Source organism: Odocoileus virginianus, chromosome 22 (assembly GCF_023699985.2).
Source record: "Odocoileus virginianus isolate 20LAN1187 ecotype Illinois chromosome 22, Ovbor_1.2, whole genome shotgun sequence".
NCBI classification, from domain to species: Eukaryota; Metazoa; Chordata; class Mammalia; order Artiodactyla; family Cervidae; genus Odocoileus; species Odocoileus virginianus.
Window position 1 is genome coordinate 18,381,632 of NC_069695.1, and position 20,858 is coordinate 18,402,489.

Consider the following 20,858-nt stretch of genomic DNA (forward strand, 5'->3'; position numbering starts at 1 on the left):
GCCAGGCCTTGGCATAAAACTATACCTAACAGTTTTTACAGATTATATATTTACATCAAAGAATAACAAATTCCTCCGCTTGATCCTCGTAAAGAACACTGCATTGGCATTAATTCATGGAGTCCTCTTTCAAAATGAGATCTAGTCATTCCCCAGTATTTTGATGTGCCTTCTTGCTAATCATTCCAGGTTGGTGGGCCCACTGGCAGCTGCGGTTTCCTTACAATGCTAGCTGAAGTCCATTTCATCTGTTTGAAGAAATTGCTTCTTCTTGCCTTGAACCTGCAATTTTCCCCTGACACGCAACCGTCCGGGCAGGTGAAGACTCACCGTGGGGCCACTCCTGGGAACAGCAAAACTCCATTCTTCATCCTGAGACCCATCTGACAGGGCACTACTGTGGAGCGAAGCACCGTCTGGCTAAATGGAGAAATGAGAGCACGGTTCTTACTCAGGCAAATGCTTTCTATCATGTTTGTGTGTATTCCACCACGTGTACACATGTAGATGCATGTGGCAATATACAAAGCTGTGACTGCGGGGGGTGGGGGTGGGGGGGACTGCAGCAGCCCCCCAGGGATCGTCACCGTGAGCCACCCAAAGGCCTGGCCTTCTGGCAGACCCTGGCCCTTACAGCAGACGCCTGCTATCATCTGCCACAAACTCCGTCTTCCTGAACAATATCTTGGTTTTGTTCCGGGGAGCTAGATGTTAAACCAAAGAATTTGATTTCTGGACTTCTTTGCAGCTAAAAGTGACCATGTGACAAATGTGGTCAATGAGGTGCAATTTAAGTGTAATTTTACCAACAGTGTTTTCAGAAAAGGTAAGTGTTTTCTGACTGAAAAGAGGAGGGTCCGCTGCTACATGCTTCACGGGGTCTCCAGAGAGGATGCTGGATGCCAGATATGGATGGGTCTGTGCTGAGAGCATCACGTGGCTGCCTTGTCAGTCCTGGACCATCCTGCATAATCATCTCCATGTGAAACAAAGCAACTCCTACTTTCCTATTACATGCAGCCAAACACAAACTTGTCTAATCTTATTATGTTTTTACTATATTCTAAGACTTTTTTTTGCAATGATTAGAATTCAGTAGCAATAATACTAAAATGCTTTTTCATTTATAAACTTTGAAGGAGATTTTTGCTTTAATGTACAGTGGTATTACTGAAATTTAAGACATGACTATTCTTTTCTTTCATTGCAAAATCAAATATACTTGATACTTATGAAAAGGCATGATGTTTTGTCTTTTAAAAAACTGTCACTCATCTTGATTGACCATATTTTATGAATTTTCTATAGATGGTATGTGTTATTTTGAAAAATGAACAAAGGGCTCTTTTTTTCTTCAAAGGAACAAATAAAACACAAGAACTAGCACAAGAAATTTAAGTCACGATAGCAAACTCACCATCACCCAGCTCCCCTCTCACCCCAAATTACTAAAAATGATGGGGAAAAACACAAATTTTTAAAGGAACAGGTTTTTAACAACACTGGAAACCAGCAAAGAATTCCAGAGCTGAAAGACATTTCTAGATGAAAAGCAAACAGAAATCGTTGGTAAAACAAAACCTCTAACTGAAAGCAGCATAAAAGAAAATTTTTCAGACAGGGAAGATAAAAACAACGTGATGTACAAAGAGTAGGAAAGAGCCGCCAGCAGATAGTCAAGAGTTGTTTACAAACCAGGAATGAAGCAATCAATCATTCCTTAAAATATAGACAGCCCCTAAATATAATCTGAGGAAAAAAACCCAAATTCAGTCTAAATAAAATGAACTAACTGCTTTGGGGTGGGTGGGCTCCTGGTTTGAGTACACTTGACCCTCTGTCTCCACAGGTTTCCCATTGGCAGATTCATCCAGTTCAGATGGATACGTAACATTTGAAATATTTGAAAAAACAAAAAACCCAGAAAGCTCCCAAAAGCTAAAACTTGAGTTTTGCGCATGCCAGTAACCATTTCTATAGCATGTACATTGTAATAAGTATTACGAGTGACCTAGAGATGGTTTAGGGAAGGTGTGTGTAGGTCATATGCTAGTACCACATCATTTTATATAAGGGATTTGAGCACCCTTGGATTTTGGTATTCTAGGGGGTCCTGGAACCCATCCCCCAGGGATATTGAGGGAGGAGGGGTCTAAGAGAGAGGCAGCTCTGGAGACCACACAAGACGTGGAGGGGAGATGGAGAAATGAAATCAGCTTTGCCCTTCATTAGTTTTGCATCTGGGGAGTGTTTACTAACCTACCTGACCCCTATATGTACTTTTTCCCTTTTAAAGTTAAGTACACCCCAATCACTCTCAAAAACACACAATCAACAATTCTGGCCTTTTAAAAAAATCAATCTACATGGCTGCAGAAGAAACATACAGCAATTTCCTACAGTAATCAGTCAAAAATCAATAAAGATTTGCACAATGACTGCAAAGAACTTCACGGACCCAGGGGCTGTGGTCCCCTGCGAGTACGCTGGCATCTTCGACCCTGCTGAGCACTTTCGGCTCTGTTTCCCTTCGGTGGGTCCTCCTACCCTCTTGCTGTGACGGGATTCTGATAGACAGGGATAGTATGAGGGCGGGTCTAGGAATCCGGACAGGGAGAAACACCCAGGACACACAGTCTTGGGGAGAAGCTCTCCTTGCACTGTAAACCGGGGGACACATGCTATCCCTCCTTCCCCACCCCAGGGCCCCCTGGAGGTGTGTGCTTCCCTCAGCAGATGGGCCTCTCACCTGGGCCAGACTCCACTGTCTGTCACTTACTGCTACATGCTCCAGAAACTAGCATGCTCTCCACGCAAGATGTTTACATTTGGGAAATAACTGGGAAAAACTACATATCTGCTTCTTAGTTGATACTGAAAATATTGAAAAGAAATGTACATAGTAGTCTTAATTTTCTGTACAAGCTCACCCACAAGGACCAAGCTTTAGTTGATAGCATCCTTGCCTTAAAATACACATGTATTTAGTTTTTTAGTAAAAAAAAAAAGCTATTTATTCCAATTTATTTTCTCAGGATAACTTGCTTAAAATACACATTTAGATATTAGTTTCTTGTAAAGCAACTATACTCCAATATAAAGTTAAATTAAGAAATCAGTTTATGTTGCTGGTGTTTCTGCCTATAGACGCTTTCTCTAAAAGACAGAATTGAGCTATTTTTGATTTATTGAATTAGTCCTTGCTGAATTTAAGAGTTAAGGGTAACGGGGCTAAGGGTGGCCTGTTTGCCAACAAGCTGAATGATGTTGTGTGTTTAGCAAAGAGAGCTGAGAGTATACATCATTTCTACTGTTACAAATGAATGTTCATGGTGGCATGGTTCATAATGGCTCAAAACTGCAACCAATCCAAATGTCCATCATCAGATGAACAGACACACCAACAGCAGTGTGCCTACACAATGGATTACTGTTAGTGATACAGGGACTAAATTTCTAAGGCATGCAACAAGTGGATGAATCTTAAAATTCTTTTGTGTGCAAGAAGCCAGACACAAGAGTGCTTATTAATCCCAACAGGGCTGGCCTCTGAGGAGAAAGAGGACAGTGGGTGGGAAAAGGCCTGAGAGAAACATATAGGGTGTCTAGAATGTTCTCTGTTTTGACTGACTCTGATTACACAGGTAAAAACATTCTCAAAATGAACTGAATTATATACCTAAAATGCAGGCACTTGTTTTAAAACTACATATCAGTAAAAAAGATTCGGAAATAATCCCATTCCTTACAAATAATATAATTATCTTCAAGTGTCTATAGCTGCTATGAATCAAGAGCCTACAGCTACCATGATGGGTAAATCACAGAGAAAAAAGTTGTTCTTGGTAAATAAGAATATGTTTGCGGAAATTTACAAGGAGTAAGAGAAGCTAAAAAAGGTAACAGAATCATGACCAAGAAAAAAATTACTAACCTGGAACATAAAGATGAAGAAATCTGAGCAAAAGAGAGTAACATGGGAGAAAATTTAGGATATTGAAATTCAATTCAAGCAAAGCAAGAACCATCTAATACGTGCTTGCTGACCATCTTGTGAATTTAAGGATTAAATCCACATGCTATGGTGGCAGCATGGAAGAAAAAAGTCATAAGTTCGGTCCAAAGTTGGCACTGCACTGCACTGTAGTTGTACCAGTTTGGTTTACCCACCATTAGTTGCTTCTTTGTGATTAAAACAAACTCCTACTTGTTTAAATCAAGGTTGCATAGATTTTCTTTTCTATAAAGCAAACACAGATGTAAATGATCATTTTTAACAGATGGTATGATTGTATTTTGCAGTGAATTATAAATCAATAGCAAATGTAGCTATTTGATTTTTACTTAAGGCACTGGAACTAAACCAGGCCGACTACTTTGCCTTCTGAATTAACTAACACCTCAAATGACTAATTCATTTGTGTCAACTACACATAAGGAAAATGTTTTCTCTTATCTATACGAATGATTTGTAGTTAGTGAGGATTGTAGATTGGGTTGTAAGCCTTTTTGTAAATAAATCTTTTGTAAAGGCTTAGACTTAGTGGCACTTATGATTTAGAGTCAAGACTCAACCTCATATAATATATAGACAATAGGCAATTATATATATTATAATAGACAATTCCTTTATTGTAGGTAGTTTATTGCAAAACCAAGATGTTGGACAATCATGAAATATTATATGGACTCTTCAGATGACCAAGCCTTTCTTTCCTAAAACCTAGTAGCATCAATAAACATAACTGAAAAAAAGAAAAAAGTCACACCACCCATACTGTCTCAGCAGAGAGGAGGGAACCTTCTGGGATGCAGCATTCCCTCCTCTAAAGTCCTTAGGGGAGGGAATGTGAGGATGGAAAAGGTAAAGACAAAATGGAGAATACAAGTTTCACCAAGGGAGAGAAAAGATAGCTCAGGATAGAAGTACACGTAAAAACAGATGTGAGAGAAGGCTCTGGCTAAACCGTGAATAAAGCAACCTTCCTTGTCTATACACTGACAGATGCTGGATCTTTCTCCCAGGGCTTGCCTGATGTCTGCTCCGGGTAACTGGGGGGTGGGGAGTGGCTCTGGGGAAATGAGGCGGTGGGGGAGAGAAGGGAGCCCTGGACACCTGGGGTGAAGAGTGCACTCAGAAGTAAGGTACCCGGTGTTCGCCTGCACTGGGGAAACACGTGGTGCTGGCCCAGGACTTGACATCCGTTTCCAGGGGACCTGGGACCCAATGGAACCAACACTCATAGGAGAATGTTTTAAAATGAGAAAAATGTAAAGGGACTAAATCCGTCATAAAGAAATGCGTACCCTCATTGGTTTTCTGGTTTTGTGTCTGTTTTACTAGAGCATGTAGTTATCTGTGGCTGTAACTATTAAACTCAGGCTCACTTACTGCTCAAGGGCTGCCTCCAAATAAAGGCAGACCGGCGTGTGACAGCCGTGCGTGTCCAGCGACCTTAATTATGCTGCCCTGTGGTGAGGTTTAGTGCAGTTGTCTTGAGACCGGCTGCCTGTCTCATCCCTCCCCGTCCTCCTCTATCACTTACCAGGGGGCCACTCGCTTTGATGATTCCTGGCAGTGCTTTTCCCTCCTGGGCGTCATCCAGCTCGCTAGCATGGCTGTCACAGGTATCACCTGGCTAAGGAGAGAAGTGAAGTCATTTTTATCCAGGCACGTCTTTCCCAATCAGGGCTTCCCAGGTGGCGCAAGTGATAAAGAAGCTGCCTGCCAATGGAGGAGACGTCAGAGAGGTGGGTTCGATCCCTGGCTTGAGAAGATCCCCTGGAGGAAGGCATGGCAACCCACTTCAGTATTCTTGCCCAGAGAATCCCCATGGACAGAGGAGCCTGCAGGGCTGCAGTCCACAGGGTCTCAAAGAGGAGGACATGACTGAAGTGACTTAGCATGCACGCACATCTTTCCCAGTGTGATGGTTTACTCAATTACACATTACACTAGAATCGGTTTAAAGGCAAAGCCCTGTGCAGATACAGAGTTTAGGACTAAAATTTAATGGTAAGAGCATTCACCAGTTCCTCTGAAAGGATGCTGATCCTCATAAGTGTCATGCACTAGAACAGGAATGAGTCTCAAAAGCAGACACTGCTACCTGCCTGCCAAAACTCGCTTTTCTTTTCTCCTCTAACATACGAATATCATGATCTTGCTATAGGATGCTGTGTGTCTGTCTACAAGGACTAACTGTGATCCTGTGATGGTTTGGTCCAGTGTGATTTTGGTTAAAACGCTACTAGGGAGAACAGCTGGGAAGGCTAGCGTTCTCTTGCTAACAGGGACAGAATCAAGCTGACTGATGCTTCTTCCAGGACGTGGGCATGACACGTGTGATGCCCAGACATCCCACAAGTTTTAAATATTAGCCTGCATGCTACATGGAGCACATTGGAAAGATTAAAAAATTAGTAGGTCCATGAGAGAGGTATTAGTCATACCAGCCTCAGAGTCCTTATTCTGTAAGGAAAACAAACCTCTAATTGTCTAAGTCAGGAAGCTTACTGATAAAACTATGCTACTTAAAAGTCAGACTTTATGACTATATTTTGGAATGATTTACAAATCAAAAGCAAGAGCATTCAGCGCTCTTTCAATTATGAAACTAGAAAAACATTAGGCCGATTATCTCACAAATACATATGACTGAGCCAAATATTTCATTCCCATTCTCTGAGATTTGGAAAGGCTCTGATTTTTCACTACAGAACTATGCAGCAAATGTATTTGAGATTATTCCAACTATAACGCACTGCTCTGTAGGCCTTGTGTATGTGCTCTAAGATTTTTTAGCAGCATTTGTGATACAATGGTAAATTTCCCAAAATAAGATGCAAATATTCTATCCATGATTAAAACAATGCTTTGCAAAATTAAACATGCTGGGTATTAATAAAATAAACTTTCACATGAGACCTTAGAAACTTCTTTTTCCGTATTTTCTAACTTTTCCCCAGTGTGTATGTATGCTATTCACGTGAAGAATACATGTCTCTTTGGAAGTGGAAACAATGCTAAAAAGCAGTACAAGAAAACTTAGGTCAGGATGGAGAACAGAGAGTGAACCACTCCCAATAGAGAAAGGGCGTATTTTTGTAAGTACAGCTCCAAAGGGCACTGAAAACCAACAAAGTATTCTCCTAACAGATGAAAAATTGTTAGAAATTCCTGGAAAGTGAAAAATAATTTGCTTCACAATCACAGAGAAATTCTCAGCCTAAGAAGAGCATAAGACAACACTGCTGGCAAATCCACAAAAAACAGACAAACGAACAACCAAACTTAAGACTGATAAATTACACAGGACAGAAGAGGCTCCAGGGTGACAGCTAGGAAAATTCAGTGTCAAGTGTTTCCTCAGCGAAGGGGCCAAAGACATCCTGACAGCCCCCTTTACACTGAGCAGCAGGCAGAAGCCAGGCATAAACCCAAGGAAAGCCTTCTGGATGAAGTGAACCACCTGCCTAAGAAAGAGGCCGAGTGTTGGGAACACGACAGACCTCAATATCAGGTCACTCTGGACCTTCATGAAAGAAATGGGTGGGAAAGTAAAAGGAAAACATGAATTTTATCTGGGAATGATGTCATCTGTTACCTTCCCTTTGGCACTGAAGGTGTGTGCATGCGTGTATTTATCTGTGTGTGTATACATGTCTACACATACACACATGCACAGACTCATCCATGTATGCTGTTAAAATAACATCCCTTCACAGACTGTGCACACACCTTAGTGATTTACAAAGGACCCAAAGTCAGCCCTCTTAGTCAATAAAGAGCTCTTTGGGAAAACATCTATATAATGGCAGAGAAAGCACACAGCAAAAACATGTCCTAAAAGTCACCAACTAGGCAATCCAGCCAATCACCAACGATCATCAGTCACTGGAGAAAAATCACTATAAAAAAGTTGGCCATGGAGAAAAATCAACATTTTGGGGAAAAAAGCAGCATACAGATAATGGCAAACATTCTGGGAGAAAGAGATAATCGAGGGAAGAGAAAAAGGCTTATGATGATGTAACAATTTCAGAGAGATTTGAGAGACTACTGCAATCATCCTTCAGGACTGCCTATAACAAGAAAGGGTAAATCAGTGCAAAAAGCAGGAGTTCTTATGAATTAACAGGATGATTGCTGAATTTAAAAATCAACAGGGACCCAATTATAACCACTCTTGACAAAAATTAGAAATAGGTTTCCACAGGATGATGTGGACAAAATCTGCTGGCATACAGAACAAATGGACAGAAAGACACGGGAAATGTAAGAGACAATTTAAGAACTTAGTGAATTTAACGCAAGAAATGAAAAAGAAGAAAAGGGAAAATGGAGATAATCTGGAAGGGATAAGGGGCTGGCCTGTAAAGTGCAGACAGAGTGACCCACATAAGACACATGTAAGGGGAAAGGAAACTGCAGAGAATCTCAACATCATTGTCACCATCATCTTCATCAGATCAAGAATGGTACCGGGGTCAGTCCTCAACCAACACAGAACCCGTCTCCCTCTGCTGAGAAGGGTAATAAAGAGCTAAGGAGAAGGAAACACGGAAGCACAAGAGAAGCAAGTCTCTCCCTGTAGATTTTTGCTGCCAGGAGGCCACGTGGAGACAGATGTCAGTAACCCATGTCCTTCCCAGGGTGAAGGGTGTGCTCAGTAAGAGGATCCAGCCTCATGCCAGGAGGTACAGACTACAGCTTGCGAGTCATCCCTTTTGCTAAAACAGCCTCAGAGGCAGTTCTGAACTCCGATCGGCACTCTGGAACCTACTAACCTGGGTGAGTGGGCTCTAGGGAAGCATGTATACCTCTTATGCGAGATTGTGTGTTTTTCCCACTTACTGTGACACTTTCCAGAGGCTGAAGTGCTGTGTCCCCACGACAGATTTACATTTAGAAAATAACTGAAATGTCAAAATATTTCTTATGGTGAGAATTAAATTAACTCTGAAGGATTCAAAGAAGGTAGCCTAAAATTTTCCACTGCGCACTCGGCAGAGAGAACAATGGCTCAGCTGACGGCCTCCCCCAGTCCTGACTCCCGGCAGCCGCAGCTGTGGTTGTTTTTGTCACTGTAGGTACAAGGAGGCCACGTTGTTGTTTGTGGATTTAACTATTTAATCATTCATTCCTGAGTCTGAGACCCTTTTTTTCTTCCTTGTTACAAGATAAGTAAGTTTTTTTTTTTTTTCCTTCAAAAATTTTCCAGGTTGCCTTGAAGTAACCACTTCTCCTGACCCCCGGGTGCTCGCACCCCTCTCTTTGTCTTACCAGCTGACCATTTCTGCAGGGGACCGTTGGCATCCTTCCTTCATCTGGGCTCACATCCAGAAGAGGAGCTGGGACACAACAAAAATCATCTGGCTATTGAGAAAAACAGAGAGCATTTTTATTCAGGCACGTTCTCCCAGGGGTCACAGTGCATTCAATCACGCATTATGCATCCAGTGCGCACGTCCATCCAGACTTGGTGAGACGTCCACAGATACGACTGCCTGTGCACCCAGCACTGCATGTGGCCACTTGGCAGCCAGTCCCGGGACCTCACCACACGCCAGGTGCAGTGACAGACACTGGTCTCTGTGGAAGACACTGTAAATTAACCTCCTGCCCCAAACCCAGTTGCCTGTCTTCCTTAATAGGGTCTTGATTTTTTTTTTTCCAGCAATGTTTGTGTACAATTAGAAAGTATTAATTTCCCAGGCTCTCTTGTAGCTGCGAGTGATCATATAATGTTTCCAGGCCATGAGAGGTAACTGTAATTCTACCAAGTAAGATTTCTGGGAAACTGAAGTCAGAGAGAGACAGTCAGGAAGTACAAGCACCAGGAACTGCCAGGAACATGGATGTGGTTGTCAGGAGTGGCCCAGCCTCCTGGGTAAGCAGAAGGATGAAGGCCATGCATGAAAGACGCAATACAAAGAAGGAAGGAAGCCTGATCTACGCTAAAGCAAAGGAACACCTCCTTTCAGCTTCCTCATTTGTACTTGTATAACTCCTGGGTTTTCCGTGCCATGCAGTCAAGCATATATATGTGATATAATCATGTTTTTTCCAAAAAGAACTGCATGCTTATATTTATACAGTTAATTGTGAGTTAGTCCCACCTTTAACTGTTTTTCAGTTATGAAATTGAAAATAGATTCGGCTGACTGTTTTGCTCAGTGAAATGTATTACTGGAGGTAATAACTGATTCACAGCTTCTGAATATTAGAAAAATTCTGTTTGGGCTCATGATGAAATGGATTTGAGATCTTGCACTATGTACCCAAAGGCTGACTTAGTATCTGTGATTTAGTGTGTAAGAGTTCTACTAAAACAAGGTTTAAATAGTCTATTCTTTTAGAATAGAATTTCACTGAAAATTATACTTATTGACTAGTCAATTAAATCACAAAATTTTATTTGGGCCCATGGAAATACTCATGTTTTTCCTTGCTTGTCCCTATTTTCTAAATTTCCATTAAAGACTATGCATTATTTTTATAATAAGGAAAAAAACACATTTTTTGGAAGAAACACATACTACTGAGAAATCGACATAAGAAACTTGGATCAAGATGGCATATTCTCCTGCCCCTGCAAATCACTCAACATGTCAGAGTTACTTTTCTCAAAGAGTAGATCTAGAAACCACGAAATATTTCCATTAGTAGAAGAGAAATTGCTGGATGTTCCTGGAAGATAAAAAGCAAGCAAGAATGGTTTGATAAGGCTAGAGAAAAACTTGGGCCTGAAAAAAAAGGTGCAAGAGAAAAACATGTGGAAGGTCGATGCCGATCAAGAAAAAGCACATCTCCAGAATGAAAATTAAATGAGCAGGAAGGCATCACCTAATTCAGAAGACAACAGCCATTTAGGAGAAGGGCAGGCAGCAGCTAAATGTATTCAGGATTCAACTTAACTGTCCCCATGGTGACAGACTAACTATCTTCTTCCACCTGCGACCACTTGGCCTGCCTCACTCCCCACCATCTCTAGAGCTGGGGCTCCAGCAGCAAGACTGGGTGGAGAGAAGCAGGAGGTGCACAGGAGGAAGGCCCCGGGCCACTCTCCTGGCCCACCAGGAATGTGGTCATCTCTCTGCCTTTGCTGGAGTTAAATACTGAACCGTTTACTGCACTTACATGCTATGGAAAAATAAGAAAAACAAGACTGTTCATAACACTTGAGGCCCAGTGGGAAAGTGCCCATAACACCTGAGCCCCAGTGGGAAAGTGCCCACATTATAATTCCCTTCGGGGTCCAAGTAAAAGGAGAAGCACTGTTTCTATGTGGCTACAGTGTAAAGTTTTAGGAAACCTAGAGAGGTTAGTTATGCATTTTTCTTGAGTAGCTGGGGGATTCAAAAGAAGCTACAGCTATTTCTACATTTTGCAGTTTGCCAGGCAAGAGGAATTGATGCTTTTGAACTTTGGTGCTGCAGAAGACTCTTGAGAGTCCCTTGGACTGCATGATCAAACCAGTCAATCCTAAAGGAAATCAACCCTGAATATTCATTGCAAGGACTGATGATGAAGCTCCAATACTTTGGCCACCTGATGCAAACAGTCGGCTCACTGGAAAAGACCCTGATGCTGGGAAAGGCTGAAGGCAAAAGGAGAAGGGGGTAGCAGAAGATGAGATGGTCAGATACCACAACCAACTCAAGGGACGTGAATTGGAGCAAACTCTAGGAGATGGTGAAGGACAGAGGAGCCTGGCGTGCTGCAATGCATGGGGTCACAAACAGTCAGACACGACAAAACAACGACAGCAAGGGAAAACAAAAAATCTTAGTCTGAAGTAGCCAGAAACAGAAACGGGGAAAGAATGCATGTAGGCCAAGTTCTTAGTACTCGCTCAAGATATCTGGGTGATAACTGGAAAATGACACTGGAAATTTAAACCCGAAGGGCAAACCTTTCCTTTGATAGGCATCTAGTCCAGGACTTGTGTGTATGGAGCCTGGCCTCAAGTTGTAGGCATTGCCTGTACCCAGTTCCAGCTGGAGACAATCTCACCTTCCAGGAAGACACAGGTATCAACCAGGCTGAAAGTTCAAACAGCACAGAACTCAGAATACCTTCCCTCATTCTGCTATAACTCATTATACATGGCAGAAGATTCTAGAACTGTGACCAATATACTGGCTACAAGCCATATGTGACAATTTAGGTTTAAATCAATTATGATGAAACACAGTTAAAATTTTCATTCCTTACTTACACTAGCTACGTTTCAAGTGTTAATGCCACATGTGGCTGGGGCTATCACTTTGGAGAGCACAGAAATGGGTCGTTTCCACTACATCAGACAGTTCTAAGAATTGGATAAAGAAGGCTGAGTGCCAAAAAACTGATGCTTTCGAACTGTGGTGCTGGAGAAGATTCTTGAGGTTCCCTTGGACAGCAAGGAGAGCAAACCATTCAATCCTAAAGGAAATCAATCCTGAATATTCATTGGAAGGACGGATGCTGAAGCTCCAATACTTTGGCCACCTGATGCGAAGAGCTAACTCATTGGAAAAGACCCTGATGTTGGGAAAGATTGACAGATGGAGCAGAAGGGGATGACAGAAGATGAGACGATTGGATGGGCTCACCAACTCAATGGACATGAGTTTGAACAAACTCCAGGAGACAGTGAAGGACAGGGAAGCCTGGTGTGCTGCAGTCCATAGGGTTGCAAAGAGTTGGACGTGACTGAGTGACTCAACAACAACAACAAAGACTGGTCTAAAGGCCAGGATTCTTCCAGGATATTGTAAACACACAGGCAAAGCTTAACTCTATAGACGTGAGCTGCTTTGGCAACACCCCACTCTGGTTAATGTATCTAAGAGAAGACTTGACTGACACACAACCTGTTTTCAAATTAGAGACTGTTTTCAGTTACGCCAGCTACCCAATATCCTTGAAGTTTTAGTTTATGTCATTACTGATATCACAAGTAAGCAGATAAGAAACCTAAATCAAAGTGATTAACTAACTGGCCTTAGCCAACTTTTTCGGTGCCTGCAGCAGAGCATCAAGTTCCCCTTTTCCTATTTATGAATCCGAGGTCCATGAATCCTATCTGCATAGAACCTGATACAAGAATTGCACAGAGGGACTTCCCTGGTGGTCCAGGGGTTAAGAATCCACCTTCCAATGCAGGGAAGGTGGGTTCGATCCCTGGTTGGGAAACTAAAATCCCACATGCTGGGGGGCAACTAAGCCCAGGAGCTGCAACTACTGAGTCCTGTGCGCCTCAGCAAGAGAAAAAGACCATGCACTGCAACTCAGAGTTACATACTGTCACTAAGACCCAACACAGCCAAAAATAAATGATAAGGAAATATTTTTTTAAAAAAGAATTGCACAGAGGACATATCCAATAATTATCTGTTGCATCAATGATGCAATAAACGGATGAATGAAGTAGATCAGAATTGGTAGTGAAAGACCGCAGAAATAGGAGGACGTGACTCAGCCTTGCAAGTAAAACTGTGGCCCTGGAACCGCCAAGGGTGAGGTGGAATTTCAACCAGCCATGGCTCAGAAAACATGTGAGGTGCCCCTGATTTTTTTTGAATCATTCTCTGGCCCACTTGATTAATGCTGTATCTCACTTTTTACCATTTTAATTTCTTTGAACATAAAGGTACCCTAACCACTCTCCCATCCCCACCCCCAATTAAAGCAAACCACCCAGCCGTGCTCATGAGGCTTGGAGTGCGTTGCCTGTCCACAGAGCTTCCAGTCAGCACTCAGATTTAAGTAAAGGCTCCCTGGAACCCTCCCACAAAGACGCACTCCATTACCAAAGAAGTTATCCTCCAACTTCAAAAGAAGGGAATAAATTTTGTGTGCAGGGAGCCTGCTGCATAGGAAATAAGAAATAGTCACTTAAGTTTATAAAATCTTGCATGTTGCTGTCTGCTTCAGCTTTCTCTTTTAAAGCTAGAGGATGACTATGAACTGTCCTGATATTTTTTCCATATTCTCCTCTGCTCCCCTAAACATATCTTTTGAGCCCTGTCCATTACTTACAGGAGATTCGCTGGCTCCGAAGATGTCTCTGACATCCCTGACAGATTGCTTGTTCTTTTTCCTCAAGGTCTGTGTGTAGGTATTGTATCTCTTCTTCACTGCAGCTGCCTGGGTTCGAGTTAAAGTAGAGAGCAAAGCTTTGCCATCTTCCTCCTCATCACCCGAGATCAGGGTTGATAAACCCACATCTTGCAACCACTCCGCTTCAAGTTCTCCTTCTGTAAAATGAAGGTGCCAAAAGAAAGTGAGAATATTCTGTGACTGGATGACGTGTGTATCTGTGTCTGTACACATCAATGAGTAAGAAATATCAGTAAACGATATAAGAAGACCATCCTGGACTCTGAGGACATTATGCCAAGTGAAGTAAGTGAGACTGAGGAAGACAAACACCACACACCATACAATCTCATTACACGTGGAGTTTAAGGACAAAACAAAGCAAAAAGCCCAAGAGCATAAATATGGAGAATAGACAGTATGCTCAGCAGAGGCAAGGAGTCGGGGTGGGCAAGATGGGTAAAGATGGTCAAAAGGTACACACTTCCAGTTACAAAATAAGTAAGTCAAGAGGATGTAATGCACAGCATGGTGACCATATTTAATAACACTCTATTGCGTATTTGAAAATTGTTAGGAGAGTAGGATCTTCAAAGTTCTTACCACAAGAAAAACAATTTTGTAACGATGTGTGACAATGGATATTAACTACACTTACTTTGGTGACTGTTTCACAACCATATATGTATTCAAATATCTAATCATTATGTTGTATACCTGAAACTAATATGATGGGAATAGAAGGCTATTGATAAAGAACATCTATAAAAACTTAACAGTTATAACCATTTTTCGTGGTGAATATTGAAGCCTTCCCCTGCAAAACCGGGATCACAGCAAGGATATAAACTGTCATCACTTACTTTCATTCAACTTATTCGGAGGCCTTACTGGTATGATAAGGCAAGATTAAAAAAATAAAAACATAGAAGCCAGAAAGGAAAGAGTAAAAACTGTCTCTATTCCCCCAAAATCTCTTTGTTTATTTAGAAAATCGTAAGACATTTAGTAGTAGACAACTCCTGGTAAGTGAATTTAGAAAGACAATGAAATAAAAGGTCAGGTTACAAAAATCAATTGTACTTTTGCACAAGGAACAAACAAGAGAAAAATGAGAGAGGAGCGAGAACAAAAGAGAGACACCCATTTAGAAGATCCCACAAGGACTTTCCTGGTGATCCAGTGGTTAAGAATCCACCTGCCAATGCAGGGGATACAGGTTTGATCCCTAACCTGGGATGATCCCACAAGCTGTGGAGCACCTAAGCCCATGTACCGCAACTACTGAGCTTGTGCTCCAGAACCCGGGAGCCACATACGCTGAGCCCACACACCCCAGAGCCTGTGCTCTGTTGCAAGAGAAGCTACGGCAACAAGAAAAGAGCCCCCAGTTACGGAAACTAGAGAAAGCCTATGTGCAGCAACGATGATCCGGGGCAGCCCCAAACCAATCAATCAATCAATCCTTGCACTTTCAAAAAACAAAAGGCAAAGGATTTATATGATAGTAAGAGAAACCAAAGTATAAGCAGAAATAAAATTGCTTCTACCAATAAAACATAAATAAACAAAAATTTAAAAACCCACTAAGAATATGAATAGGCAAGCCACAGATGGTGAGAAAGTATTTGCAATACATATATTCGACAAAAGACGAATCCAGAATACACGATGAATTCATACAAGGCAATAATAGAAAGATATTTTTTAAAAAGAGTCAAAAGATTTTACAAAGCCAGATAGAGGGATGGAGGAGAATAAGCACTAGAAAAAGTGTTTGACATCATTAGTCATCAGTGAAATGTAATTACAACCACAGTGAGATACCTCCACATGTTGCTAGAACCATTCAAGTAAAAGTCTTAAAGCATCAAAATGTTCAAGGACATGAAGCAACTAGACTTGCTGTCAGACACTGCAGGGAGGAATGTGAAATGGTACAGCTGCATTGGAAAAAGAGTTGCAGTTTCTTATGTACATAATTACACATATTCTATGAAAAATGCATACTTCCAAGAGAAATAAAAATACATCTCCACCAAAAGACTTTCACAAAATTGTTCACAGCAGCCTTATTCATAATGGCCAAAGCTGTTAACAATCCACAAGTTCACTAACAGTTAAATGAACAGACAAATTATGGCATATTCATACAACAGAATATTGCCATTATGGGTCGAACTGGGTCCCTGGAAGATACGTGGAAGTTCTAACCACCAATTCGGGTGAATGTAAACTTCTTTGGAAATAGAGTCTTTGCAGGTGTAATGAGGATCTAAGCTGAAATGAGGTCATACTGGAGTAGAGTGGGTCCTTTATCCAATATCTCTGTTTAGCAGTCATGTCCAACTCTTTGCGATCCCGTGGGCTGTAGCTTGCCAGGCTCCTCTGTCTATGGAACTCTCCAGGCAAGAATATTGGAGTGGGTAGCCTATCTCTTCTCTAGGGGATCTTCCCAACACCGGGATCAAACCCAGGTCCCCCACATTGCAGGAGGATTCTTTACCATCCAAGTCACCAGGGAAGCCCATTTTGTACTGGACTAGACCAAGGGAACATTTCATGCAAAGATGGGTTCCATAAAGGACAGAAATGGTATGGACCTAACAGAAGCAGAAGATATTAAGAAGAGGTGGCAAGAATACACAGAAGAACTGTACAAAAAGGATCTTCACGACCCAGATAATCAAGATGGTGTGATCAGTCACCTAGAGCCAGACATCCTGGAATGTGAAATCAGGTGGGCCTTTGAAAGCATCACTACAAACAAAGCTAGTGGAGGTGATGGAATTCCAGTTGAGCTATTTCAAATCCTAAAAGATGATGCTGTGAAAGTGCTGCACTCAATATGCCAAAAAATTTGGAAAACTCAGCAGTGGCCACAGGACTGGAAAAGGTCAGTTTTCATTCCAATCCCAAAGAAAGGCAATCCCAAAGAACGTTCAAACTACTGCACAATTGCACTCATCTCACATGCTAGTAAAGTAATGCTCAAAATTCTCCAAGCAAGGCTTCAGCAATACGTGAACCACGAAATTCCAGGTGTTCAAGCTGGTTTTAGAAAAGGCAGAGGAACCAGAGATCAAATTGCCAACATCCGCTGGATCATCAAAAAAGCAAGAGAGTTCCAGAAAAACATCTATTTCTGCTTTACTGACTATACCAAAGCCTTTGACTGTGTGGATCACAATAAACTGTGGAAAATTCTGAAAGAGATGGGAATACCAGACCACCTGACCCACCTCTTGAGAAACCTATATGCAGGTCAGGAAACAACAGTTAGAACTGGACATGGACCAACAGATTGGTTCCAAATAGGAAAAGGAGTACGTCAAGGCTGTATATTGTCACCCTGCTTATTTAACTTATATGCAGAGTACATCATGAGAAACGCTGGGCTGGAAGAAGCACAAGCTGGAATCAAGTTTGCCGGGAGAAATATCAATAGCCTCAGATATGCAGATGACACCACCCTTATGGCAGAAAGTGAAGAGGAACTAAAAAGCCTCTTGATGGAGGTGAAAGAGGAGAGTGAAAAAGTTGGCTGAAAGCTCAACATTCAGAAAACTAAGATCATGCCATCTGGTCCCATCACTTCATGGGAATTAGATGGGGAAACAGTGGAAGCAGTGTCAGACTTCATTTTTCGGGCTCCAAAATCACTGCAGATGGTGATTGCAGCCATGAAATTAAGATGCTTACTCCTTGGAAGGAAAGTTATGACCAACCTAGATAGCATATTAAAAAGCAGAGACATTACTTTACCAACAAAGGTTCATCTAGTCAAGGCTATGGTTTTTCCATTGGTCATGTATGGATGTGAGAGCTGGACTGTGAAGAAAGCTGAGCACTGAAGAATTGATGCTTTAGAGCTGTGGTGTTGGAGAAGACTCCTGAGAGTCCCTTGGACTGCAAGGAGATCCAACCAGTCCATCCTAAAGGAGATCAGTCCTGAGTGTTCATTGGAAGGACTGATGCTGAAGCTGAAACTCCAATACTTTGGCCATCTCATGCAAAGAGTTGACTCATTGGAAAAGACCCTAATGCTAGGAGGGATTGGCGGCAGGAGGAGAAAGGAACGACAGAGGATGAGATGGCTGGATGGCATCACCGACTCGATGGACATGAGTTTGAGTAAACTCCGGGAGTTGGTGATGAACAGGGAGGCCTGGCGTGCTGTGATTCATGGGGTCGCAAAGAGTCGGACACGACTGAGCAGCTGAATTGAACTGATAGCCAATTAACAATGTTGTAACAATTTCAAGTAGACAGCAAAGGGACTCAGTCATGTACATCCATGTATTCATTCTTCCCCAAACCCCCCTCCCATCCAGGCTGCCACGTAACATTGAGCAGAGTTCACTGTGCTATAAAATAGGTCCTCCTTGTCCCATGCTTTTAATCTCAGGTGAGTAATTTTGCTCTTTTAGAAAATTAAGGGCAATAAAGATTGAGGGCAGGAGGAGAAGGGGTAACAGAGGACAAGATGGTTGTATGGCATCATGGATTCAATGGACAGGAGTTAGAGCAAATTCCAGGAGATAGGGAAGGACAGGGAAGCCTGGCGTGCTGCATGCAGTCCATGGGGTCGCAAAGAATCGGACATGACCAAGAGACTAAACAACAACACAAATACTGTTTTGGTTCCTCAATCTCCTTGTTTAATTTCACTGGAAACTAGTATAACTGACCTATCTGACATGGCATTTATCTTGTGAAGTATGGATTATCCATTCTCTAAACACATTAATACTAGTAAGTGCTTCAAAGTCAAATATTTTTTTCTCTAGAATTATGCTGGCAATTTTTTTTTCTGTATCTTTCTTTGGTAATTAGTAGTCAAGTATGCAGATGTAAAAACCTCAAAATTAGAATAGTCAATCTGCTAGACAATCATGATTCTAATCCACAGCCAGGTACGGCCTCCCTAAACGGTGATATGTCAGGGATCAATCTGGATGGTTGACAGCCCCCCTTCAGGTCGTGTCACCCGCTGAGCAGAAGCCACCCTGAGCCAGAGCAGCAGATACAAACGAGCGGGAGCAGGAAGCTGGCACACCAAAGTCTATTGATTCACTAGTCAGGCTACTCGTGGAAGGACGTCTACCTGCCAACAGAACAAGACAGCATGTCAAAGGCTGCACGGCGGGGACCAATCTGGCATCTCACCATCCAGGGGCTTGGCCTCGGCAGGTGTCTGTTCCTCCTGAGCGCCCAGGCTGTTCTCTTTGATGCTTTCTATCTCCCGCCAGAAATCCTCCATGGAGGCACTGTCTACGGAGGCTTGCGAGTTGGAGCGGCTGAACGCCGGGGACTGAAGGGACTCATTGGAGAGCATCCTGTTGATTCTTCGGCAGCGAGGGATGGACTTTCTGAGGAAAGAAAAGCATTAACTATCGGTCAATGGAAACCAGTGTCTCATGTGATGAATCACACAAAAGTTTGAAACTGATGGAGAGAAGGTGTTAGTGTGACGGAGAGAGGTTTGAGGGAGTAACCCCCAGTCAGATGGCCCCACCCTTTTCACCCTCTCTAATTCACAATGACTTTGTGGCCATGTGGAAATTATCACAAAAATACTTTCTGTGACTTTTACACACTCATAAAGTAAGAATTTGCTTATATTAATCAAAACACATATAGTAAAAGTTAGCTTCTGTAAATGTCACAAGAGGGCGGGGGGGAAGCTGGCTCTGCTTGGAGTCCTAGATTCGTCAATCACCTTTAGTAGAAATTTCCAGAATTAGATCATTGATCCTGACATTGTACCTGACTAGAAGCAGTTCTAGGTTTACACTGAGTTAGTCAACTTATTTTCAAAACTCAGAGCATTTCAGAAAAATCTAAGATATCCACTTTAATTTTTTTCTTCTGTGCTGTGTAATAAAAATAATTTGAGGTAGTTTTGTTTGATAACTAGGTCATAAGAGTTCTTCACTGAGTTCTTTATAGCTTGACATGACAGAGACATTCTAGTGATTGAAATGCATATGAAATCAACACAGGATATCAAGACAGCTATTGCTTCCTATATTGCTTTTAGGCTGTCAAGTCTTTCCCTTTTGCATCAAGACCAATACTGAAAACCATTAGCAAATTCATAGAATTATAAGACATCTACTTCTTGAAACCGTATTCGATTACCACTGCTCACAAACCCTACTGCCCTCTGTACACTGTTCAGAAAAAAATATATATAGATGCCCCAAACTTTCTCTAGTTATAGATTTTTTTTGGAGGGAGAAGGAAATGGCAACCCACTCCAGTATTCTTGCCTGGAAAATCCCATGGACAGAGGAGCCTGACGGGCTACCAAAACTAACAGATTTTTTTTAGGTTTATTCTTTAAAAATTAAGTATGACTGACATAAAAATTTTACAGTCTTAATAAGACACAGCCTGTTTTTAAAATTTATAAGATGGTGTATTATAAGGATAAAAGTTTAAGTAACACACAATTTATAAGGCAGAAACTGAAGGTCTTTCCCATCTGTATCACATCATATTGTTCTACGAGATGCTTTGTTTTCGCCACTCAAAACCATGTCATAGATATCTCTTCCATGCCAACACAGACATACCATCTCAATGGCTGCATGGAATAGAATAATTTATCTTAGAAATTAAGCAAACACGCAGATATACCTCAGCACCGCAAGTATGTGAAGAAGTGAGAAATCTGGGAACTATTAAGTGAATCTTAGATGATAAGGAACATATGTATTTAGGATTAGCAAGGACTGTTTTCATTTACTACAGTTTCTTACTC

The 20,858-nt window shown here is 41.9% G+C and overlaps 1 protein-coding gene across 3 annotated transcripts in view; it reads right to left on the reverse strand.

Moving 5' to 3' along the window:
- ARHGAP28 (Rho GTPase activating protein 28) overlaps positions 1 to 20,858 on the reverse strand; it is a 135,558-nt gene that overhangs the window by 38,922 nt on the left and 75,778 nt on the right. For 2 of the 3 annotated variants that reach the window (XM_070452670.1, XM_070452672.1), the window contains exons 2-6: positions 19,259 to 19,461; positions 14,030 to 14,247; positions 9,287 to 9,379; positions 5,547 to 5,639; positions 331 to 420 (exon numbers count right to left, since the gene is read on the reverse strand). In XM_070452670.1, coding sequence (XP_070308771.1) covers positions 331 to 420; positions 5,547 to 5,639; positions 9,287 to 9,379; positions 14,030 to 14,247; positions 19,259 to 19,461 — 697 coding nt within the window. The remainder of the gene's footprint in view (positions 1 to 330; positions 421 to 5,546; positions 5,640 to 9,286; positions 9,380 to 14,029; positions 14,248 to 19,258; positions 19,462 to 20,858) is intronic. The other variant, XM_070452671.1, reaches the window with a different exon arrangement.